The sequence below is a fragment of the Adelges cooleyi genome, unplaced genomic scaffold (genome assembly GCF_023614345.1).
Source record: "Adelges cooleyi isolate 19-005CV unplaced genomic scaffold, UGA_ACOO_1.1 ACOO_flye_CR_arks_rails_tigmint_CR_PRNA_376, whole genome shotgun sequence".
Taxonomy (NCBI): domain Eukaryota; kingdom Metazoa; phylum Arthropoda; class Insecta; order Hemiptera; family Adelgidae; genus Adelges; species Adelges cooleyi.
In genome coordinates this window covers 9,381,135-9,407,780 of record NW_026096053.1, presented here as the reverse complement: position 1 = coordinate 9,407,780, position 26,646 = coordinate 9,381,135, and the positions used below count along the sequence as shown (strand labels likewise).

The window sequence follows — 26,646 nt, the reverse complement described above, 5'->3', positions numbered from 1 at the left end:
TAAAGAAAAAACGCCGGACGTGGATCGATAACGCGATGTCGGCGTGTTGGAAAGCGCCGGAAATCGATTGCTGATAAATTATAATTGTTTGGATAGGTAACAAATCAAAAACCGCTCGAGATGTGTACGTTATGTAAAATATATTTTTATTTACACAACTTATTTTTTCATAGACAAATTTTTCTGTAAGATTATTTTGTTTGTATAGTAGCTACTTACGATTGTATCGGCCTTAGACGTTAACTATCGATAACGATGGTACGATTGTTTGCGGTCCACCACTTCACCTGCCCGTTACCGAGTAATATGTATTCCATGGGTTTCTCGGATGCCAACAGTAACAGCTGCTGGCTTGACTGCAGAGTGCAGTTCATCGGTGCGATTCTGGTTTGTTCGTTGTTTGCCGCATTGCCGTCGCGCTGCCGTCGACCGAAATAATAAAACAAAATATATATGCAAAATATCAAAAGTGCGATTTTCATTTTTTTTTAAATAAAATATGATTGTGCATCTGTGTATCTAAATGTCTCGAGAACGGATTCCACTGGACGGATAATAGGATTGCACCGGTTTTTGGTTGGTATGTAAAAGTCTGTGTGCTGTCATTTAGAGTTTTATTAGGGTGCCGGGGTAGCGATCAAAACATGCACACTGTAGTGTAAAGGTCAGATTTGAGATTTTTCATCAACATGGTACACGAAACCCCCAAAATGTTGTGTCAAGTGCGGTGCCACCGCCCACCTCACACTTAGTCGAGTAAGAAAACTCAAAATGTACAATGACAAGTGCAAATTGAAATGTCGACTAGAATTTTTTAAAAATGTTCATAAAAAAAAATATATATATATAATAATAAATAAAAAAGCTGTTTAGTGCTTTGAGCAGACAGCTGAGGAGTTATTATTGTAATTTTTGCACACTTATAAAAATTATCTTATAACATCTTCTGATGGCTGAGAATTTTTTTTTTTTTTTAATCTTTTGTGAGCCTTTTAGGCTCTTTGCTTCTAAAACCAAATCACTCCATACTTCTCGTGCGTAAGCTAGATCCAAGTTTCTGTTCCAATTCGGTTGTAACTCTTCCAGATCTTTTCTAACCACATCAAGCCATCTTTGCGTTGGACGTCCCCTTGGTCTTTTCTGATCTAATGGCTGAGAATAATGTTTTTTATTCAGATTTATTTTCAATAAATATATATAGGTGCTAGATACCTATTAATTAAAATATAATCAGGTTTAAATAGAAACATGTAAATTGCTAGAAAGTTAGTACCTTGATGTAAATTCATAAAAGGTATGTAAATAAAAAACTTTTATGCTGGTACTATCACCTTTTGAATCGTATTTCGTTTTAGAAATTGTGTTTAAAACAATTTTATGGTTTTTCACATAATATCTTTAATATATAATAATATGTACTTATAAGTGTTGGGTATTTTAATACATAAGGCAGTTAAGTCGGAATGATTTAAAATTTTATATTATTAGTGACAGCCCGTCTAATTTTATTTGGTTTGCTAGGCTATTGAAACCAATAGTCAAAACTGTTAAAATATCTCCTTTTAAAAAAAAAAAATGTTAATAATTGGAAGTTACCATTTAATTCAATATGCACATTAATCTTAGTAATTTCAAGATACAATTTTGATAATTAATATTTAAACACTAGTTTTATGCTCAAAGGGCCTAGCTAACATATTATTTTAGTATGTTTTTTTTCTTAAACATATCTTAATAATTTACTAGGTATTATATATTAATAAATTAATACTTATAATAATTAATTTGTAAATATTTATTTGCATAATGTATTATTTCAACACATTTAATTATTATGTTTCAGTCTGCACATTCATATGAATAATTGTAATCGAGACAACATGGCTGATATAATGGTGCATTCGGCTGATAATTCTCCTCGTCGAGAAGTTTACCGATGCGGCATGTTATCACCAGTACTCGGACCACGTAGTAGTTTTCGTATGAACAGCGAGCTTAAGCACAGTCGTAGTGATGATTTGATTTTGCAAGGTGCTCCATATACTCCAGCTGACATGCAACATGGCATAAGCGATGCCGCACTACAGATTCAAAAGGACGCCTGTGTTGTATACGATGACGATGTTAGCGATCACAGGATGTCAGTCGCCAATTATGAAAGTCCTATTGTTACTCAAGACTTAAATCCAGTACCACTGTTAAAACTTACTGGTGACTTTACACCAGAAAGCTCAAATAAAAGATGCAGCGTTGTAGAACGCGTTGATCCAGAAGACAGCATCGGTGATATAATATCTCAAAACGATTTCTATAGGTGCGTAAAACAAGATTAAAATATGTCCGTGTGTTTATATAGAACTATTTTAATGAAAGAATGGTTTGGTAATAATGTGCATGCACATGGATAGGATTTTGATTCAATGTGCAACTGCTTACATGTTTTCAAACATTTAGCCCATTTTTCCAGTTGGTAAATTGAAAAAAAATATTACCACGATTAACAAATTAATTAGTAAATATTTAAATTTTCTACTATTTGACATAAGAAAAAATGTAGGAATGTGGATTTTGTTTTTCAACTAAAACTGAATATATTTCATTTAATATACATATATAAATTATAATATATACTTATAATGTAATTCAATTTTAATGAATGTTAGTTAGTTGAAAATTGATAAACAAATCCCAAACAAGTTACAGACTCAAAATTAATTTGTTCTGATATCTCATGTAATAAACATATTAATTACAAATTAAAAAGGAAATTAATCATAACTGTATTCACGTTAAATTTTTTTTATTATAAAATGTTAATTCTTTTCAATTATTCAAAGATTTTAAACTTCTTTGGCATGTGAATTTTCCAGTCATCACTGTTAGAGATATGGCACTAGGGCAGTATAATTGGGTTTTAAAATGGTAGTATTTTTTTTTTTTTGTAATTGCATAGAGCTCAAGGCCATGCAGTTGTGATTATGTACATTTTTTTATACTTTTTTCCCGTCTAAAACATGATTTGCAGTTTTGAAAGCGCACTCGATAACTTTTTTACAATAGACAATTATTAAAATATTCTCGTTAAAACAAATTTTGGTAGAGGAGTATTGTTTTGGTGTTGAGTATTGTTTTGCTAGTCCTAGGAAATAATGCCTCGGCATTCGGCAAAACAATATCAGAATAATAACACTCTCGGCGGACGATCGTGTATGGATTTTTTTTTTATATATACAGAATTATAATAATTAGTGTTAGATTTTAATCGGTCAGTTTAAAAGTCAAAAATCGTCACGGATCGCGTGTGATCGAATCATTTGCTGGAAAAAAAACATGCGACCGCATCCGAAACACGTTTTGTGTTATGACTGGGACTAGTTATGATGATGATAATATCATATTAAATAGAACGGTCAACATTTTTGCGCGGTTTTTTGTAATGATTTTGGTGTCGAGAATGTTGTTTTCAGAAGAAACGCGTACTCGGTTTCTCGGAGAAAATCCAGTTTCATCGCAGCAATAACAATTAATTATTTGTTATATTTTACTACTGTAAACTTTGAAACGCCGAATCCGGGTATAGTTTTTGTTTGAATTTTTTTCCGAGGTTTTTGTTTTGTTTTTTCGTCCAACTAAGTGCTGAATAATAATAATAATTACACCTGTTTGGCACCGGCGCGACACGACGAGTATTAGTATGTATGCCACAGCCGTTGCGATTATTCTCAGAATGAAAAATAGCGAACGATCTGCTGTTGGGACGTCACGACCGCTTTGGTTATTATCTCATCATCCTTGAGAAAACGATATGACTGGTTCACGGCTATTATAATGACCCAAGGGTGTTAAGTGTCCGAACCTACTTAACCAGTTAGCCTGACTCGCGTGTGTTGTTTGTACGAAAATTCACAACGCCGGACCACCAGACTAGACTTTGGCTCGAACACGGTATCATAATAATTATTATACCTAATGTAATGCCGTGTTCCAGACCTTTTTTGCGTCTATACTCTATACTATATATTACAGACAGATATATGATGGTTCATCATCTCTGGAAGAGGGAAGGGGGTCGTCTAATATCATATAATGTACATTCACCACATGTTGCTCGTACGATCAGCTTGCATTGCTTAATGAATAACAATAATTGCGTATCGTGACTAAATGAATAGTTCACGAGCCGAGATGAGCAAAAAGTTTTGGAATATCAATTGATACTTGTATCAAAATGTCTCGATTATATTCGCATCGATTATCCAAATCCCACGTCTTTGTTGTACGCCATAATATATTATAAAAGCCACAGGATGTACACGGATGAAACAGCAACACTTAAAAATATAAAACCCGGGTAAAGTAAGTACAATTTGACTGTCAGTGGTGGCGCAAAGCTCGGGCACATGACTGAAGTAAATGCAAATCATCCACATAAATTTGGTGTTTTTCGAGCAGTCTCCTATGTAGGTTAGGTTAGTTTCAAATAAACAAATTTTTATAAAATAATTGCATAGATTACTTAAATTCTTTCTTACTCAAATGGATCTTCAATTATTTGGGTTTCATTTTCATTTTTTTTTTTTTGGCTCCCCACTTCACTATTTTAGGACTTTTTAAACGATTTCATGGGTCCTTTATGCAGCTGCATACTTATTCTGTGCACACACCTATGTAAACTATGTTTAATATGACAATAATTAGAAAGAATGGTAAATTATATTTTTGTTAAAAATGTATATATTATATTGTGTTGATACCCTGCTATAAATGCTTGTGTACAAGATACAAGTACGCAAATTCAATAAAACACGCTTATTTGTCGTGTATATGTTTTTTCATTGCTTACTGGATTCTTCAATTGATTTTTATTTAATTCGTGGTATGATTTGTCCAAATGTGTACTATCTAACCGCTTACATTTTTTTAGTTAAACATGGTATCTTATTTACTTAGAATATAATATATCTCGATATTATACACATACTCTTTTCGGAACAAGAACAGAGTATAGGTCGTTAATAAACGATGCCCTCATTAATTATGTATATTAGGCACAATAGTTATAAGGTGCGACCACGGTTGTTGATATCGACTTGTACCGCTATAAAAATATGGATTTACAGACATCCTATAGACGATTTGAATTGATACATTGGTTTTTTTTTATAAGTTTGTGGTATTTTAATCTATGCCAATTACAAATAATAACTGTAGACCGGTATTATCGATACGTGATCGCATGGAAATTTAGAAATTCATTGTGGTGGTCGGTCGCCCGTGTTTGGGTAGCGGTATGTGGGTTTAATGCAAATAAGCATCGAATTCGTTATTTCTCGGTGCAAATTTATGTGAAAACTGAAGATAAAAAAAACAGCGGCCATGCGGTCAATATTAATTATTGGTTTCTGCTGTGCTCCGTCACATTTGAATAAACTATAGACAAACGCAGAATACATTAACGAAATTAAATAATGAACGGTTTTTGTGTGGATTTAGTGAAAAACAACACACAAATCTATAGACATATCACGATTCCGTTGGCACAGTGATGGTATAATAATATAACGATGCCTGTAATGCGCGAAAAAACATTTTGACACATAAAATGTACGCATTACAATATGTTTAAGTTCATAACTATTGTGTAGGCTTCAGAGTATTCACTTAAGAGTATAACGCTTTACGTTGTAATTTTTATTTTATAAAAAGCACACAATTTGTAGGTAGGTTGATTCGTGCTATTTTTATGGCATCCGCGCTGTACAATGTCTTTAATTTAAATATGTTCAAGGGCGTCAGTAGGGGGGGGGGCATTGTCCTTTCCCAGATTTTAAAGTACGTTTGTATAATTGTATAGTCCGTCTATATAATCATGTATCAAATAATAATAAGAGACGTACGTATATATTATCAAGTACAAAAAAAAAACAAATATGATTATTGATAACAATAATGCTACAAAATTAATAGTTCTTTAGATAACCGGAGGTAGAACAAGAAATATTCAGATTAAAAAAAAACATGTTCACTATACGTCATTATGTAAATTAATAAACAAAATTATTCGATACCTACCACCTAGATCGTTTTAATTTTTTTTTTTATAAATTAGTATTAAATACGGTATTTTTATTTAAGCTGGGATGAAGGAGCAGCCCATTTGTACTAATTTTTGAGAGATAAAAACGTTAAGACCTATCACATTTTAATAACCCGGTTAGGTTAATACTATGAAGTATATAATTATACAGTTATAAGAAAATTGTTTTTTGAAAGTCTAGCTTATAAGAAATTAATATTTTGTTGTGTTCTAAGATGTTTAAACGACAGACACGACTCTATTTAAATGGTGATTTTGGATGAAAAATGGGGACGGTAGATTATTTAGGCCACTCTCTTCTAATTAAAGATTTGTATTTCTAGTTATTAGTTGTAACCATGATCAATGGACAATGTAATGATTGAACTGGTTGATGAATGAATTGATTGAACACTGGTTGGCAGAATATTTTTATTATATTATTATTTTGATGTAAATTTTGCTTATTTAAAAGAATTCGAATTCACACATTTTTCTGAGCTTTTTAGGAGGAGGGCTCGTCTGTTTTATAGTTATTAAATTGGATACCTACCAGTCAGCTTCATTCTCAACGATCTGGTATTATATTATAATTCATTAAAGGAACATTATTTAAATTCAAAGAAAACTTGGTATGATTTGGCGCTCATATATTTTGTTTTCAACAAAACAAACCTTCAGTTAACATTTAATTTTTTGAGAATTTCAGCAAGGAGGCCGAATTTTATATTATTTTTTATTCTAAGAAATTGGCGTTTATTTTGTATTCTTATTGTTACTTTAAATAATAATATAGTATGCGTTGGAACCGTTCTACTATATAGTTCGACTTGTTCTGGTTAGCTGGTCGGATTGCTGAGAAAAAAACAGACAGAAAACAAAACACTATATTAAATACTTACAAGGTCGCTTCTCGTGTACCGTTTCCGGTAGCTTTTATTCACTGGATAATTTGTTTCTAATCTTCTTCAGTTATCTGTACGTTTAAACTGCCATTAAAACGTCTCGAATTTCCAAATTGTTATTTGTCTGTCTAACGAATGAACGGTCCACAGCGGACGCACATCGTATGCAAATATTTGTCTAACAATCATTTTGAATGGGAAAATATTTGTGTTTAGGATTTAGATGATTGTAATTTAACAACAAATATATATATATATTTTTTTTATTAATAAAGTTTTTCTGACAAACTTGTCATCTTAACCTATTTAGATACAACACAATTTAAGTTTTCAAATATTTAAAATTATTTATTTATCTATATCTATATATATTATAGGTCAACGCATTTACTGCGTAGGATAACCATTTTAATTAAATGTATTCTTTTTATTTTGTTTCTAAGTGATTTAGTCTAGTTGTCTAAATGATGACTCTTGAGAATTAAGAATTGAGCATAAAAAATAAGTATAATATTAATGTAGTAAAAAAAAAAAAAGGCGAGGGTATATTATAATATCATAATATGCTGTGTTCACGTCTGGCGATCTATTGTCGTGTAAATTATTAAAGAAACATTTTTTTTATCTTAGAAATTTTAAAGTAATTTTTATTTGATAAGTAAAATCTCCTAGTGGACCGAGGTTTAATGGTGGCTTACTCGACCAAGTCTCACACGACGTGACACAACACTAACGACTAGAAATCCATTATAATGTAATTTTCTCGTCTTTTACAGATTTGTATTGTTCAAACGACACTACGAGAAGTACCTGGACATATCGAGGAAATACGAAGAAGCTCGGAGCTTGGCTTACTATCTGGAGGAAAAATATCACGAAATCAAGGTGAGTTCCTTCTATTATTTATTTTCGTGGGTACATTCGCTGCATTGGTATAGTTTCTCATACGACCATTGTTCCAACGTACCTTCCGTTGTTTTATAAAATATAATGTCTACGTATATCAAATGGATATACGTACACAATATGTAGGTCGGATAGTTTTTTCAAAAATGTATTTTACCATATTATAATATATGCATTGTTATTATTCATCGACGCCACTTTCTCTGATTATTGTAGTTCAATGCTATTCGCGACAATTGCTGCTTACAACACCTACAACACATTAGACGGAGGCCTCTCTGTCGCCGTAACGATGTTAATCGTTTTTAAAATTGAACTTTTATATACTACATTGGTGGCTTTACAAACACTAGTCAATTATGTTATTGTTTTAATGTGTTTTTGGTCTATTATTTGGGTCATACTAAAGTATTTTTTCCCCTCTTGATGACAAGTCACGATGAGCGCCAAAAGAGAAACTAGAAAGGAGGAGCTATTATTTTTTATTTTGTTTAACATGTGTGTAAATTTGTATTTCTTCTGTCGAATCGCGACTTTAAAATAATTAAGTTGCGCACACTATGTATTTTGCCCGGCAGCGAGTTACAAAATCATAAAAATTTAACGTCTACAGTTACGTTTGCTCCAGTTACGTAGCCAAAATTAGCTAAGAGTACGTTTTAAAAACATAGTTCAAGACTTTGGAGTATAGGGTAACCGTATTTAAAATTACGATCAGAAAAAAAGAGGTTAGGGTAGGTTAGGTTAGAGCAGAGCCATATTTATTACATATGTATTTATGAACCCGTAAATAATACTTTAACTTATTACACAAAGTATAATATTTATATTCACATAATATACCTTTCTAAGTATTTTACAAAGCGCTATCAACTATTGAAACCTAAATATGAACGTATATTATGTTTAATTAATTTAAAAAAAAAAAAATGGCCGTCAATTATCCATAGTCGATAACCAGTTTTGAGTAATTTCTTTTAATTAACGGGAGGAAGGGTGGTATGAAGTATTATTAGTTTATCTGAGCAAATTACTCAACCGCACTCCACCTACCATCCTAAATTTTTAACTAATAACTTTAAAGTAATTATTCAAAATTGGTTATCGACCAGTGAACATTTCCAGAACATTATTTTAAAATTAAAGTGTAAATACTTGGTAATTTTATAATATTGTACAACAACATCGATAAAAAAATATATTTTTTTAAAAAGAAAAATTACAACTGAAATTATTTTCTGAGAAAATGAGTATCTTAATTTAGATGTATCATCCGGTATGCAAGCAGTGTATCTCCTATCAAGTAGGTCAAAGTATAACTTCTGTCATTGGCGATGACAACATTTCCTAGTTCATAATAAATGGCTATTTATATATTTGTTTATTTTTGGATTTACTTTTTTTGTCGCAACGCACGTCAGTGTGAATAATAGGATCAACATTGGACTAACCTCAGAAAACTGGACAAAATGCTCCTCGTTCAATGTTTATCAGGACAATTTCGTTGAAATCGGATGGAGTACGCAAACGATAATCTATTTTTACCACAGATATATATAATAAACTAGATTGCTAACTAGCGATAAGAATTGAAGCCGAAGGTCCGCCAATCTGGTGGCATTTTTGCGTGTTATCAATGCATGTAATATATATCTGTATATATTATTATATCAATATTATATATATATGTGATTGTTATAAACATATATTATTCTCGCGTGATAAGGTTCTAATTCCCACCAAGATGGCGGAAAGTGACTGCTTCAATCTTCTCTATTGGTGACATGACAAGTTAGCAATCTAGTTTATTATATATGTATATCTATGATTTCTACCTACTAGAATGAAGATAATATTATGATGATATTATGGTTTATCCGAAAAGTTGTATTACTTCTCGTAAAAACGAAATACCAAAAGTAATAACAAAAACAAAAGGCTAAGGAGATTTAAGTGTTATTATTACCACAGAATAGATGAAAGTAGAAGGGTTATTTTCACTGTAAACAAAAAAGTGACTGCCATTTTGTAAAGACCGATTTAGTACCATGTATTATATCTACACACAACTAAAAAAAATGTTTAGATATACACAATATAGTGGTGTAGTCTTACTGTCTTAGGAAGATAGCCGCCACGTTTTTGTGTGATAAGTATTTATCCCTGTTGTAATTTTTATCAGTGTCCGGGGCCTGCTATAACCGTTTATACAGATTGCATTTTCACTAGTTACACAAATAATCAGAAAAAGCCAATAATAAATTACGAGTACGATTACAACGAGATAATATTTATAAATTTAAGTTTTTAGAAAACAAGAACAAAATAATAATATGTAATACGTGTATCGTTACCACAGGTTACTCATGACCGTTGTAATGATAATAATTATTATGTTTTGTCCACTCGTTGTGTAATCCGCAACAGGCTCAAAGTGAGAGTTGTTCCCCATCGTGTGGGTAACCGTCGGCAACAGGAAATCCTATATCGATCTGGGCGTTCATCTAACTAAAGCGTTTCGCTTGCGTGCCGCCGGCCCGTATGCTTGTTCCAGTTAGAATTTAATTTTTCAAAATAATAAATAACAACGGCTATCAATAATTATTGCTGCCCGGTGCCGCCTATATGATACGCGCAGCGTCCAAGGTAAAATTCGCGTTGTTCTTTACACCGTATGAAATTACAACCATGACGTGCGGCAGAGGCCGTTACCTTATGAGTCCTTTAGGCTACTTACACATCACAACAAAGATTGATTTATATGTGACCCACATTTTCACGACGCGACGCCAACATCAGGAGATTGTCTCGAAACTCTTGACAATGAGAGAGCTCTTGAACAAGATGAGTAAAATGATCCGTACCGTATTGGGAATACGGCCAAACGTGGTTTTATATAGGCACAGCGGGTTTCTATCGTAGGCACACTTAACAGTAAAAAGTCTTTAAGTAGATTTGCTTGTACAAATTGCCCGTGAAAAATCCTACAAGTAAAATATTATTATCTCGGCCTAAATTATACCCATACACGATACTGTACCGTTAATGAGTTTTAAACATATTGAAAAACACTAGGTTGCGGGTTGACTATCAAGTTTTGTCTCTAATAATGCCGCCGGTGTAATTATAATACAAATAAACTGGTTCCTGTCTGTTAAACCGCTCGTGAGTTTTTGTGAAAAAATCGGATCTTTAAAAGAGGTTTGACAGTCGGTGTCAATCTAGAAGATGACTGTGGATGTCTTCTGAAATCTTTGTCAACATCTTGATAAAATTCACATTCGTTTTTTTCAACCTCTAATCTATCCTACGATTTCTGGAGTTGGTTATATTGCTTATATCTTAAGCTTATTACTGTTTAATATGCTTAGGTCTTAAAATGGGATGACCGCTATGTGCGAGTCAAAAGTAGTTTCACTGTTCGGCTTAAAAGAAGACTGACTTTGCTAAAAGTGACATCTGTGTTTTTTCTCTAGCCGTTTCGGACTAGCGTTTAAAAAGCAATTAATTTAATAGCATTTATTTTTCACGGATCTGTGGTTTTTGTTTACTGAATTCAGACCTAACCTACCCTCTAGATGGACGTCTAGTTTATTTGTCGCCTGTGTGCGACTTAATGCAAAGGGATATTCCCCCATTTGTCGTAGGGGAATTTCGTGAATTTAATTCGTGTTATTTTTTGGTCGTAAACGAACACTTTACTGATATTAAAGTATGCGGAAGCAATAACCTCACATCAATAACGTTTATGGTCGAGTACAGTTAGTACTCCACCCTTAATAATTTCGAAGAAAACTTTAGGGCGGCACACACGTGTGGAGGAAACGACTAACGTTGAATCCATTTATTTTCTAAGGCGGGCCCGCCTACCATAGATGTTTTCGGTCCCGACCGCTTTTGTTTTTTTTTATATAAGCTGTATTATTATTTTTCTGACAGAAAGAAATCGATATGGAGTCGTGCGGTTCTCGGACACGACACAACGTTGTATTATGTTAGATGTGACGTGTACAAGTCGTACAATGACAAATGATTTGGATCCGCCGGCGCTAAACGAATAGAGACGATCGAACCGACCGACCACTGTCAATCACAATCGGTCTGGCTGCAAATTTCTATAGGAAAGGCCTAAGTGGGATTTCTAAAACCTTTCTGCTTCGTATCGATTTTGATTGGAAGACAATGATTTCAAACGTTGATATCTAATATTGTTTTTTTTCTTCTTTTACCATTGCTGAAACAATAATTATTATCCATATTTATTGTTACGTTACTTGGAAAACGACATTAATGCATTTTTGCCAATGGCCAGGTTTATATATGTGTATATTTACATGATGCACATTGACTTGTGAAATTTGTTTTGCGTTGTATGGAAATCAGACTCCGTATATTATGTACCTATATTAAATCGCGTTCGGTCGTAGCCTTCAAGGTTTTGTTCTTATTGTGTACAGTATAAGTAATAAAAAATTTAGGCGTGCGTATTGACCCGAAAAACAATTGTGATTTTTTCTTTTTTTTTACACATTATTTTTGTGTAAATTATTTATCACGTCTACAAAATGTTTCGGCATTGGACAGCGGTTTTGTTGTAGAACAAGCGAAATATCACAATATAGTATAATAATATTATGAAATTGTACACATATTTCCATGTCGAGTGTGACTAAATAATTGTTTGATGATCTCAAACGGGCCCGATCGAAGTCTAATATTGTAGTATAAAACAGACAGCTGGTGCCTGGCGACAGTAATAAATCTTTGGATAAAGTCGTTGTTCGAGTATATGCGCCCGTCCCGTTTAAGAACACCAGCACGTGCATGTGTCCAACGGAAGCTTGTTATAATCGTTAAGTGAAAAAATATGTTCTCCGTTCTCCTATTGAAAATGATTATCCATCTCGACGATCACTTTAAACAACACATGGGCATAGTAAAATATTTCCTTATAAGCATAGTAATATGTTTATACGTAGAAAATTAGAAGAAAATGAAAGTCGCCCTTTAAGTCGGGTCGCTATCTTGCTGGAGGCGCTACCATTAAAAGATAGGTTCGGTGAAATCTTAAGATTAAATTGCGTGATTATATTATTTACAAAATTTACATCTCACAATCAAAACCATACCTAGAGCATTTGGTTTTTAACGTTTTGGGATTTATATATGTATATATATTTTTTAATAATTTGGGGTTTTACGTCAGTAAGACATTTATTATTATTCAAACTAGTAATCATGAAACGACGACTGATGACCCGCCGAAAACGATATTCGTCGAACAAAGGTCAGAATATAATTATGTACATAGGTCTTTTAAGCTCGAATTTTGGACAACACTAATTTGGTCCTATTAGTTTTGTGAAAATAATGTGCATAGGGATAATAAAAAAAACGAAAGCGATTGTTAATAAAATAATGCTGTGACATCAATCTTTTTGAATTGTTAAACTTTTAAATCGGATAACTCGTAGAACTGTTGTTATGTGAAATGTATTTTTATCTGTAAAAATAATTTAAACCGCGCAACGAGTTATGAAATACTAGTTACTTTTCATTCAGCATAGAGTTTGCCCAGTCATGCTGTTGATTTTGTAGATAAGAGAGTACTAGGCCGAAACTAGACTGCTTAATTTTCAGGCATTCCATTAAGTTGTGTTCTCAAGAATATAACAATAATATGATACGTTGATACGTTTTGATGAGACGATACGCGTCCTTCTTAAAATGTTTATACTTCAACTGATTAAGGGTGTACTGGCGAATTTCACAAACAACGATTGTTGTACAGGGTTAGTTTATTGGAATCAATATGATATAATAAAATAAAACAGTATAGCATAGTATAATATAGTATGTACTATATAATATAACAAGTTATCAGACTCTGGTTCGGTGATACCTGTGGTTCGGTCTGAGATCGGTCCAAAAGCAATTTCGACGAATGCCCGTTTAATTGTGTTGCGTACGTGCATTGATAATAGTAATAATAATAATAATAATCGGAATGTTTGGTTACGCTGAAGCCGGACATGGCCCCTGGTGTATTTTGTATTTCTTTAAAAAAACGATGCGGTAATTTCACTATGGTATTATTCGCTTTTATTATCGTTTGTTGCAATATTATAGGCATAGCGTATAATGTAATATATTTTGTTATGACCGTTTTTGACGCGACTGATGATGTTTATGAGAAACGGTCACTGATGTTTATGGAACGGTGTTGGATCTATGGTAGTGTCTATGTATAGATAATAATAATATGTATTTATTTTGATGTATATATTTCCAAGACGTTCACCGGCGCTGATTTAAAAATATATTCGTCTTGCATTCATTCGTAACGGGAAATCGTGTACTTCCGTTTACATATTATTATTAAACCCGTCTGGGCACGATCGCTGTTTATATACAAGCTGGCGAACAATAGCCTGATGCCGAGATGATGATCCGGTGCTTAAACATTCAAACAAAACCCAACGAGAAATCATCATAAGCCCAACAATGGAAATGACCGTATATTACGTTTTTAATGTGTGATTTAGCCGCCCGGTAGACACGACAGGCGTTTTCTTTTTGTACGTGTCGTCGTCAAACACTCCCCACCTTACAAAATTGTTTCTATACATTTGATCTATTGTTATAACTATAATAACTACAATTACTTTAGTAATAATGTGGGTATTATATCTATGTATGTATATGGTATAGTTAAGTCCATAGTTTCACGGACAAACCGTTTAAATGGCTCGGTATTCAACTTTTCGGGATTTGCGCCGTTTATATTCGACTAGACGCAAAGAAAAAAAAGGAACGCCCCACAAAAAAAAAATGGCATGATGTTAATTTAAGTTGTATACACAAGTACACACTTGGTTGATAACGTCAAACAATACTTAGAAAAGGCGTGAATAAGGTAAATTAATATTTGTTTTGGACTTGCGCGACTAAATATTATTGTTTTTTCAACTAGTAACAATGTGTTTTAGTTTCGGTTTGCTCAAAGAAATAGTATCATACGATGCGAAGTGCTTGTACGATCAAGATAATTTGTTTTTTAATTCCTGATAAAACCGAAGAGGCCTTGAAAACGCCGAACCATAATATTATGAAATATACTTATATTTTCTAACAAATCGTATTTTTTAAAAATTATTTCTAGTAAATTAGTCACGCGTATTATTATTTCCAATACTGTATAATCGGCAGGCCCCGGACACTTATACAAATTATCACGGGGAGATACTTAAGACAAACAAAAACGCGGCAGCCATCTTCTTAAGACTACCCCGCTATAATGTTATATCTATACATTATTATTATTTGTAGTGTATACATATATAACGTATAATACTATTTAGTCCGTCACAAAATGGCCGCCACTTTTTTGTTTACATTGAAAGTGACCCTATCTATTTTCATCTATTATGTGTAATCGGTTTTAAGATTTCATGCAGGCCGTACGATAATACATTTTTACACACGTATAGAGGAGTTCAACTTGTTCGACTTTATTTTTCTGTAAGAATCTCGATGGTGATTAATGATTATGTATTATTATAATTATCGTGAACCGCAGAGAAAGTATACCTGGCCTGTTCTCTAATCGGTTTACCGCGAATGTCGGAAGTTTCGTCTAATAATTATTTCCCATTTTTTTTTCATCTAAACTTATTATTCTTATTTCATCGTACAATACTTATGAATTACGGATATTTTAAATAAACGCGCGAGACAAGCAAGTTGTCCTTAGCTAAGCATGACTCGCGGCTCGCCTAGTTCAAATGTATAACGAAACATCCGATAATTGATTTGTATGTTTTTACCAGATCGTTGGTAATTTAAAATTCGTGTGAAACAATAAGTCGTGAAGGCATTTTTAATATCTTCTTCGACCATAAAGTCTGAATGTTATTACATCAAAACATTCACGCTGTGCATAACGTCGTATTTTGATTCGTATTTAATACCGATAAATTATTTTAACAAATAAGTGTGTTGATAACATGGAATTAATATTTGACTCAAATAGGATTATTTAAAATCATATTTTGTATTGCGCTATCATTGAAGTTAATAGGTCTGTATGTTTTAAAATTTAATTTTGTGAATTATTATCACGCCAGAGCTATTGTCTTACATAGTTTAAACGAATCTTATGTAAGACGATAGCTCTGCCGTGATTATAATTTGCAAAATTAAGTTTTAAAACATACCTATCTAAAACGTATTCTATATAACAGTGGTAACAAGCACGACTAAAACTATTGTTCAATAGTTTTAGTGTAGTCATAAACTATGTGAAATCCTTAACCTTGGATGATGATGTTTTGGAGTTGAAAGATATAGTGTAATTAGTTCTCGGTGCTTATTTTACCGACTCTATGAAGTAGTATTTGATTTAAGGGAGATTATAGAACATATTTTTATTGCATACAATTTTAGTACTGTGTTTCTGTAGTTATGTTTTTCCCGACATGATCGTGGCGATTCAACGGAGGTCATGATAACAACAACAATAATAATAATGAATATATTATGTAATAGTATATAGAATGTGTGTTTATGTATAATGTTATCAGTCTATGCAATTTTTGTACCCGGTACGTTAAATGTTTGTACGCTGAATTATCGCACAGCGTACAGCTAGTAAAACGCAATTTCGCAATATTTTGTCCTTTGGTGAAAAAAGGCACGCACGCCACCGCACCAATGCTAAATATTGTCACTGGTACATAGTATTATAATAGTTTAGTGTGTTGTATAACTTGTATTAGCAGTAGAAAGCATTATAGAGAATATGAACGTTGCTGCTGATCGGGCGCGCACGCAGTTAGCGACGAGCACGACACGGGTTCGACTTATAACGCAAAAAGGAAAAGTAAAGTAATAAGAAAAAAACAAACAAAAGGGTCTTTTTGTCGTTCGGTTTCTTGTACGCCATAGGGATTTCACTAAATACCCGTTGTGTAGGAGACAATAAACCTACTAGAGAGAATAGGCTCGAAAGTAGAAGAGTCATCTCGAACTTGTTCAATAGAGAACGGAGTCGAGAAGATAAAACAGGATTAGGTATAGTGTACGTTTTATGTTGTATACAAAGCGAAAAACAGATTTGGGACGAGGTGCAAGTTATGTTATCGCTCCCCACGCAGTCTGCAACCATTGCCCTTTGCTTTGACTGCTCTGAGCGTGGGCACATACTAGCAAAATGCGCATAAGTATAAGAATACCGTCTGATGATTTGTTTTTTCGAAAATTGTGAAAAAAAGTCGTCTCCGTGTAAAGGCGATGTCGCTAAAAGGTTTTCGATTCCCAATTTCGTATTCAATGTTTACATAATAATATACCGGCCTGAATACTTCAAACTCCTCTATCCTTAGGCTTTATATAAAAAAAATGTATTAGCAGTAGCCAGTAATAAAAAAATCATAAATCCTATATATTAATAATTTTTATTGATTTTACGAGTACGGAGTACTTTATGTTGCAAGTGTGTTAATATCAATGTCTGTTAAATTGAATGTTCAACGTGTTCTTATAACTGACCAAACATAACCTCCGTAAAACTGGTGCATTGGCGTTATGTTGTGATAAGTGCTATAGTGTTATAAAAAAATGTCTTTATTTGTATTGTTTTGTTTAAACCAAATCCGCACGCCACCCGTTAGAGTTTATTTTTTATAATTTTAAATATAATAAGACTACAATTACAAGACCAATTATTATCATATCGATGTCACATTAAAATAATGTAATTTCTAAAAATGAAAATGTACGTGAACAATTTATTAACGTGTTAATTGTATTAAAAAAAACAAGTACTTTTTTTGTTTGTCGCAATTGAAATAATTGTTAATGTATTATTGAATATTTTTGCCACTTAAAAATAGCAGAATACTGTATTATTGTAATGTAGGTATATATTTTATCAGCTCTTTTTTACTGTGTTATTTGTTTGGAGTATGTATACCATAGCAAAAATATTTTAACGAAATCTGGTTCCTTAGTATAAAATGTTTTGTTATTCATTTATATTTTCGAAGCACAGCTTGAATAAATACGCAACCTTATTCGTATAATCACTAAAGTAGAACAATAAATGCGTAGATACGTATCAAACTAAAAAAAAAAACAAATTTTCTACAATATTCTTGTTATTCACGTCTTTTCGAAAAGTTGTATTATAGATATCATCATGTATGGTGTGATCGTGTTTATCATATTTTTATTCATTGGATCGATTTCAACAATGATGAATAGAGACGCACTGCATTTGCATTGTCTTTTTTCAAGATATATGTTCAGATTTTTCGAGCTGAACGAGAGAAATTTTGTGCTTAATTACTATAAAAACAACGAAGCGATTTTCGATGATAATAATGTCAGAACCTATGGTAAGATTCTTCAGAGCCACAAATATATTGTGTTGGCCATGCTTGACGAGTTGAGAAACATAAATAGTAAAATGTATCCTTCGGATTTGATGATGGTTAATTTGTATTTAAACAACATAACAGGTAGTCTGAACGTGTACAGCCCTTGCAATCCAAACGAAGGCGAGAATGTAAAAAAATATGACAAATTTAGCTTGAGATCAGGGTATGTAGTCAATCATAAAATGATAACTGCTACTCTTTTAAATTTTATTTACCCTTCTTGTCGTCGTTTTCTGTTTACTTTCCATAAGCTAAACCCACGGTTTGTACCGTTACGACGTTTAGTTATACATTTGTCCAAACTTCTAGTAGAAACCGATATTGAAAAGATACAGCCATTTTTAAATGGAATGATCTTAGAAGTCGATGAGATATTCCAGCAGACTTTAAATGAGAAAAAATTTGAGGATTTCCTTCCAAAACATATGCTGTTTTATGATACGATGTCCGGATTGTGTAAACGGACCGATGCGGAATCAGCAAGTACTTCAGTTATTGATGATGTGTTAAACCTTATGTGTGATGTTGTTGTGAATTCGCATGTCAATAATCAAACTACTGAACATACCGTTGGTGATTTATTGGATTATGAGATATTGAATTTCGATGGTAATTTCTTGAAATCTTATCAACAACAGGTATTAGCGGCCACAATACATCCCTTGTTCATTTGTGTGCATATGTACGTCAAACAATTCAATCTAAAATTTGATTACGATAGAAAAATGATAACTAAACTAGGTAATAAATTGTTGAAAGTCATTTATCTTGATTTAAACCTAGACATTTATCCCCAAAAAGTGAAAACGCATGTATACAGAATAGCGGACAAACTAAAAATAATTGTAAATCATGTAAACTATAGTAAATTGAAGACAAAAAACCCCAATTTATTATCATGCGTTTTAAATTTATGTTCAAAACCTATGTTATTGAATCGGTTGAAATTCGAAAGTCAAGAGAATGTGATCGCAGCTTGGTCGGATGTTGAACAAATGATTGTTAAACTCGAAGATTTCGTTTACCGCGTTTTAATATTACATGAAAACTCATTTTTGATTGTAAAAAGAACCATCGATCACAGGAATATGTTTAGAAAAATGCCACGGGATTGCTTTCAGTCGGTCGTAGTTGGTAAGTTAACTCTTTTCGATAATTTCACAAACAAGTTGATAAATAAACATAAATCTTTAAAAAAAATAAAGTTTCAGTCTTATGATTGTATTACTTTATAAAAAAAAAGTTCATTTGAGAAAACTTACATACAGCCGATGTTGTAAGGCTATTTGGCCAAGCATTGGTTATTATCTAGACTTATCATACAGAAGAGTTGTTAAATTTGTTCGTATTATCGTTGATAATAATAAATTTGTTTTAACAATGTACATCAAAATCATAATAAAAAACTCGAGTTTATATAAACTAATTAGAATGTTATATTTCCTTAAAATATAACTACAAATTATATGTGTGCTTTCATTTTATGATTTGAAATTATCAGTAATTTTGTATGATGTTTAGGTAGTAAGAGGATAGTATTGAATAAAATCGACTAGGTTTTTTTTTGCCAAACTAAATATCAAAGAAATGTTTAATGTTTGGTCAAGACATAACTACGCCAGCCGTTCTTAAATTAATTATTTTATTTTAGGAAGTTTGATTATAAATGATAATGAAGACTGGTATTGTCGCCGCTCAAATCGACTAATTGAAATACTTGATGGTTATTTATCAGATATTAATAATAAATCGACAACGCGAATTGAACATGACAATTATACAATGGATGAAATTCAAGAAATAATTGAAAATGAAACGTCTAGTTCAAACTTTAAATCCAAAAGCAAATACCTGGAAAGCAATAAAATGTCTTCAGGTGAAGTTGGGAGTTCCCGTTACGAGAAACCAACCTTGGTCGATTGCCGCCGCCGCTCAAATCGAGAAGTTGAAATACACGATGATTATTTTTCAGATATTGATAATAAATCGACAACGCAATCTGAATATGGCTGTTATACAAGTGATGAAATTCAAGAAATAAAAAAAGAACAAGAAAACTTAATGAAAATAATCGATAGTTGTTTATTAGATCAAAAAAAAAAAAAGATAGCGCGAAATGAGCATGACAATTCAACGAATGAAATTAAAGAATTAAATAAAAATAAAGCGTCTAGTTTGAACTTTAAATCCAATAACAAATCCATTGAAAGTAATAAAATGTCTTCAGGTGAAGTAGGGAGAACCCATTACGAGAAACCAAACTTGGACGATTACAGTTATAAGTTAAAAGGTAAAAACAAAATAGATGATACCGATTGCGAAAGTGATAGTACGGTTTAGTCCAAGGGTAGCTCCGATCAAGACATTATAGACCTACACTAGAAACCAAACTTGGACGGTTACAGTTATAAGTTTAAGGATAAAAATAAAAACATTGAGTGATTGCGAAAGCCGAAGCAGCTAAATAAAAAAAACCCACTAAAATAATCACCGATTTAGTAATTTTATAAATAAAGATATAAACATAAACATTGTATTTGGTTAACGTATATAAATTAAAAGTTAAATGAGCTTAGAAGTTTTGTTCTCTGATCAGCATTCATGTTTTACAAAACACTTAGTATATTTGTCAAAATTTAATGTATAAATAAGACATTAATTAAATATTGTATAAGACACCATTTTTTCATTCCATTTCTTATTTAAATGGATATATTATAAATTGATACAGTATAATTAAACAGTAAGCTTATGCAATCACTTATAATTGCAAAAAATATTCATGATAATAAAATAACAAAATTTGGCCATGTAAAATTAAATTGTTGAATTTTCTCAGTTGCAATGCAATATAATAATATAATAATAAATAGTTCATCAATTTTGGAGTAAATTAATATTGAGATTGTTATGGATCACGACGTCGGTCGGACGACATTCGCCTTGATACTATTTCTGCTATCGATTTACACTAGTAAGAAGTTTCGCGATTTCACCTAATCTAGTTTGAAATTAATTCACAAATTTTCCAATTTTGTAAAAAAAAAATATATATCCAATATATTGTGGTACTTATTATTTTATTGGTTCAACGCAAAACTTTTTATTTTAATTCACAAATTTTTGTGTTTGTAACTTAAAATGTAAGACAGTGCATTTGGTTGGGATGTGTTAATATCATCTGGGTCATTTACGCTAGACACATTCCTATTTCTCCTATGTCAAATTCCTATAAGTACTGATAGTATACCGGAAAAAAAATTCAAATCTTGAGCAACCATATAATGAGAAAATTGAGTTTTTTCGGTCAAGAATGTAGTCGTTAGCCATCACGGTCAGTGTGACTAGTTGGTTAATACAGCTGCGACTGGATTTAAAGCTCCAATGAAATAATAAATTAACAAATATTCAGTATATTTGAATGCAAAATCCAATTAAATAACCAACAAAGCGTTTTGATTAGTGTCCATAACGTCATATTTCAATTAATTGAGCTTTTTTTATAATAACTCTTTCCCGAGTGTTTGATTTTATAATATTGCCATTGCCCATTGCCCAAGAGAACCTTTCATGGTTTTCATTTATTTAAATGAACTCTCAACGAACCTTCGTAATTTCCGTCCTTAGTTTTTTTTATTATCTAAACAGGTCAGGGTAATGTATTGTCAGTATAAATATTGTGATTTGTGTCTCCTGTCTCTTGGGTACATTTTTTCGAAATTTTATTAGCATTTAATTTTGTCGTTTTAGCAACAGTAATATAAACAATGCATATGATTTCGTTCCTGCTTCATCGTCGACACTCGTGTTGTTGTAAATATTATTACAGCCATCGAGTATCGCGGTCTTGTGTGCGGTTGGTTCGAAGGACCATTTTGTTTTTGAAACCGGATCACTGCTGGTGGTACAAACATGAAATGTCTTTTCCAATTTGGTTTTACACATGCAAAAAAAAATCGCCTGTAATCCTTCTATACACGAATCACGCCCTCGCCGGTCGTTTGCGCATATCGGTTGACGGCCAATGCGAGCTTTGTCCCCCCAAGCGGGTCTTGACAACTATTTTATAATATTATATTATAGTCTGGACAGCGGCGGTATCGATTGCTATAGGTCAACCCGAATTTCTCCCGTGCACGACACCGTTGGTTGTGATTAACTCGATTTTAACCTAAAATCAAAAAAGGTACAAAATAAGAATTTAAGAAAAAAAAGGGCCGTCAAGCTAGCTCAAATACCACGCGAAGGTGAAGGCATTTGTCCTCAGGCGAAGTGGGAGTCGCTTTTTTGCTTACACTGAAATAGCATTACCGCCGCCAATCCGAAGTCTAGGAAATTATCTGTTGTTGCGTAAACCGAGACGATGACCTCATTCGCGAAGTACGTCTTCTTTTGTACACCACACTGTTGCCGGAGGAGATAATTAATTATCTATAGTTTATTGAATACGGATTCTCAAAGATAATAATCGAAACTGTTTGAAAATTAACAGCACCGGGCTGTAATGAGCGCTGGAAACTCGCGCCATTCCGCCGAGTCACAGTGGGCTTCTAGTTATTATTATTATTGAGTACTTACTCATAGTCGACCGACGATCGAATTCCGCTTTCGCTTATTTATGCAAACGGACTGGACCTGTTCAGTAATATCCATATGGTGGTTTACATTAAAGCCAAATTTTATTAACGGTAACGTTAATAAAAAAAACGATCCGATCACTTCCGCGACAGCCGTTGCCATGAAAAATGTTGTCTGTCGACTGTCTAATAGAACATAATATTATTAAAACCGTTTCCTGGTAAAGCGCAGAGTATTTTCTAGTAGAATAGACAACACAAAATACGTCTCATGACAACCGCTTACCTTCGAATTTTATGTTTTCCAATATACTTTTTTAGGTTTTAATGACATTTTTTTCTTATGAGGTATACCTACGTTCGGCGTCACTGTAATTACACAATTAATGCCTGCTTTTCACTGGACGAAAAACATGATGACATCATTCTATTAGAACAGCACTTAAAATAATAATTATTAAGAAAAACAGAATAAGTTTAGCTACCTAAGTATTAGCGGTTTACTTTTCGGTCGCCGTCTTGCCCGCAGGCCGCGATGACGGCCAAGACAACTCTTGTCCTTTATTGCTATATTGCTGGCGATGTGCACGGACGATAAATTTTAGTGTGTAGAGTATAAAAAAAAAAACCGGATTAAGTGCAATAAATAAATTGTAGATCCGCTTGGATCTACAATATTATAACAGAACAAAAACAACAATGGTGGCGACGAACAGAGCACGAATACGTGACGTGTAAGCCCACTTTTATGCGAATTGTGAGTGTGTGTGTGTGCGGTGAATGTTTATCGACTGACCTGTTTGGATATAATATGATTACTATTACCTATGTAATTTTGTTGGACATCATCACCGTCGATCGAATGCGATTTAATGCGGTGTATTCAATTTTTTTTTTATTTATTGCAGGCGGAACGTGATAGTTCGATCGACACTCATCACGAGTTGGAAAAACAACTGGTGACCAGAGATTTGGAGCTGCACGAGAAGGAAGAAGAGCTGTTCCTGCAGCTGGAAAAGGTGATCAGGCTGGAAGAGGACTGCGAGAAATTGCGGACGGAAAAGGACAAGATGGTCAAGTGGATGGACCGTCTGGAGAGGGAGAAAAACGAGGCGTACAAACAGCTGCGACTGCAAGCCGAGTCGTCCGAGGTGACCCGCCGCAACTTAGAGAGGGCCCGCATGGACGCTTACAGGCAGTTTTCCGAAATAGCCGCCGAGAAGGATACCCTTGAGAAAGAAGTACGGTCTCGTCGCCGTTGTTGTTTATTTTAGTAATCGTTAGAACGGTGTGGTCATTTCTCTAATCAAATGTTGTTTTGTAGAATTCCAGACTGAAGGAAGTGTTGGAGGACTTGGGCAGAAAGGCCGACTTGTATCACACCAACAGCAGGCAAGCCAGCCAAAAAGCTAAACGCGTGGAGCTCGAGGTGAACGAACTGAAGTTAATGGCCAAGCAATCGGCCACGTTGAACAGTCAGCTGCAAAAGGGCATGAAACACTTGGCCACGTGCAGACGTAAGAAGTGCTCGGTTTGTTCCTACACCAGAAGCACGTTCGGCGGGTACACCACAAACGGGTAAGTTACCCCTCCGGACATTTATATAATGTTCATTTTATTTATTTATAATAAATGGTGGGTCGTTTATTGTAAAAGTTTTGTAACTCTACATTTTTAAATATACATATTTTTGCTTAATGGAGTCCCTATTAGTCATATCTTCCATTATAAAACAGAAGCAACTCCAATAAATACAATAATTCACCTTATGATAAACGACACGTAGATAACAATATCGAAGGATTAGCTCTGATGTATCTCGAGTTAAGTCCGAGATCCGGATTTGGGTGGTCCACACGAGTTTTGTTTATTAATTCCTCCCCCAAAAAAAGTTCCCCTAACAAGAAGCTAATTTTGTACTGGTGAAGTGAATTTTTTTTATAAAAAACAATAATTTCTAGTGATTACTGCTGAAAACAGTTTAGAACTTGTTTAAAATGTCACATTTCTACAGTTATTTAATACTTTTAAAAATTATAATTAAAGTTTGTTTGATAAAATATTTTATGAAAAAAAAAAGATATTTATTGTGGGTGTATATACTACTAAAATTATTTCCCTGATTAAAATTAATTTTCTTTATATTTTACAGTGACAAGAGTTCCAAGCTGATTGGTAGTTGTTTTCCGCTGGACGAGTTCCGCCGTTCGGCCTCTCGCATGTCCACGTCGGACATAGAACTAGAGTGTGCCAAGCTCGCCGAACGCTTGTCGGCTTGTTCTTTTCCGCATACACCACCGACAACACCGGAGAGGTCTATAGCGAGCGGTTCCTTGTCGCGCTTCGTCTCCTATATCGACGATGCATTCTCTTCGGCTAGTGAAGACGAAGAAACGGGCGACGATGTCAAGTGCATTAGCGACCGCCGTCAGTTCTCGTTGGACTCTGGCATCTCGTCCGCTTCGGCCACTCCGACGGACCCCAACAAATTGCCCAGCGTCGAGAGAGGAGCGTTCAACCGTTCGATCAAGTGGACTTCGTCGTTTAGGAAAATAATCAGGCGCGTTTCATCAAAAAAACCAAACTCAAACGAATCATAAAGTGATCAAAATGTAGTAGTAGTTATTATTATTTTATTATATTTGTTTTGTTATTATTAATTTTTTTTATATACGTAAGTTTTTTTAGAGTTACTATTGTGTCGAGAATCTCATATAAAGATTTTGCACGCCAAAGGTACTTAATGTTGTTATAAGATTTCTTGTATGTTAAAGTCGTGTCTACACTAGGACGGTTGTGCTGTTTTGCTTAACAAAGAATTTAGGTGCTAAAGTCAGGATAGAAGAATTTTGAATAAGTATTTTCAAAACCATAACTTGCGTTGCGTTTATATACATGTATTTAATCATTTTATTCGAGATATTGCAGTATTAATAGGTTTTAATTTGTTATTTTACATTTTAAATTGTTAATTCCTATAAACATTCCTAATAATGCTTCCTATATACATATAAATATTGATGAATTCTTCGGTTTTTAATCTTAAAGTACTACGCTTGTTAGCTGTTGCAAATATTATATTTCTTTTTTTATTTTATTTTACATCTCTTTTGATAATAATTCAAATATTTATACTGTTAGATGTAATCGAGTTACAAAGTATGTTTAATTTGAAAAGGAAAGACACTAGATTTTAAAAATTAACATATTATTCTCTACGCGATTATAATTATTGAGATTTAATTATTTTTTAATGACCTTAAAGTATTTTCCGTAGGCGTTTTTAATTTTAAACGTTAACAGAGTTTTGTTTAGAAGCTAATGTTTGTTGTTTTTAGTAAACTGTTGTTGTGTACATGTTAGCTATTATTAAGAAATTAATACTCGCATAAAAATAATATTATTATATTATGTACTATGTTCACTGTATAATTATTTCTAAATATTAATAAAATGTATTCACAGCGATCAAAATTGTAACTATTAATTAAATCCCAAACCCAGATTTGTTCAAATAGCATTTTAAAGAATTTAGAGTTTAAGAATATCGTGTCCAGCTCTGATTGAATGTTGTGTTGCTTGTCACGCTTGATAATTATTGGTCGATTATCTAAATGGGTTTGTTATGAAGACATCAAATTTAATGTTGTTGATTTCAAATATTATGTTCTTAGAGCTACTAGTAGAATCTGATCATTGTCTCTTATTAGTACATAGAAAAAAAATCGTAATAAATATTTTTT

At 33.0% G+C, this 26,646-nt stretch overlaps 2 protein-coding genes across 3 annotated transcripts; both read left to right on the top strand.

The window, feature by feature from the left end:
* Positions 1–346: 346 nt before the first annotated feature.
* Positions 347–26,646, top strand: LOC126841039 (uncharacterized). The gene is made up of 6 exons (XM_050577253.1): positions 347–580; positions 1,844–2,314; positions 7,758–7,866; positions 23,812–24,144; positions 24,228–24,481; positions 25,056–26,646. Exons 2-6 carry the CDS (start codon positions 1,857–1,859, stop codon positions 25,501–25,503), a joined length of 1,602 nt encoding a protein of 533 aa, XP_050433210.1. The 5' UTR covers positions 347–580; positions 1,844–1,856; the 3' UTR covers positions 25,504–26,646.
* On the top strand, positions 18,079–20,811 carry LOC126841037 (uncharacterized). 2 transcript variants are annotated; one of them, XM_050577252.1, is made up of 3 exons: positions 18,079–19,460; positions 19,978–20,202; positions 20,299–20,811. In XM_050577252.1, exons 1-3 carry the CDS (start codon positions 18,086–18,088, stop codon positions 20,664–20,666), a joined length of 1,968 nt encoding a protein of 655 aa, XP_050433209.1. In that variant the 5' UTR covers positions 18,079–18,085; the 3' UTR covers positions 20,667–20,811. The 2 variants fall into 2 exon arrangements, with proteins under 2 accessions (XP_050433209.1, XP_050433208.1); XM_050577251.1 differs by having other exon boundaries at positions 19,978–20,811.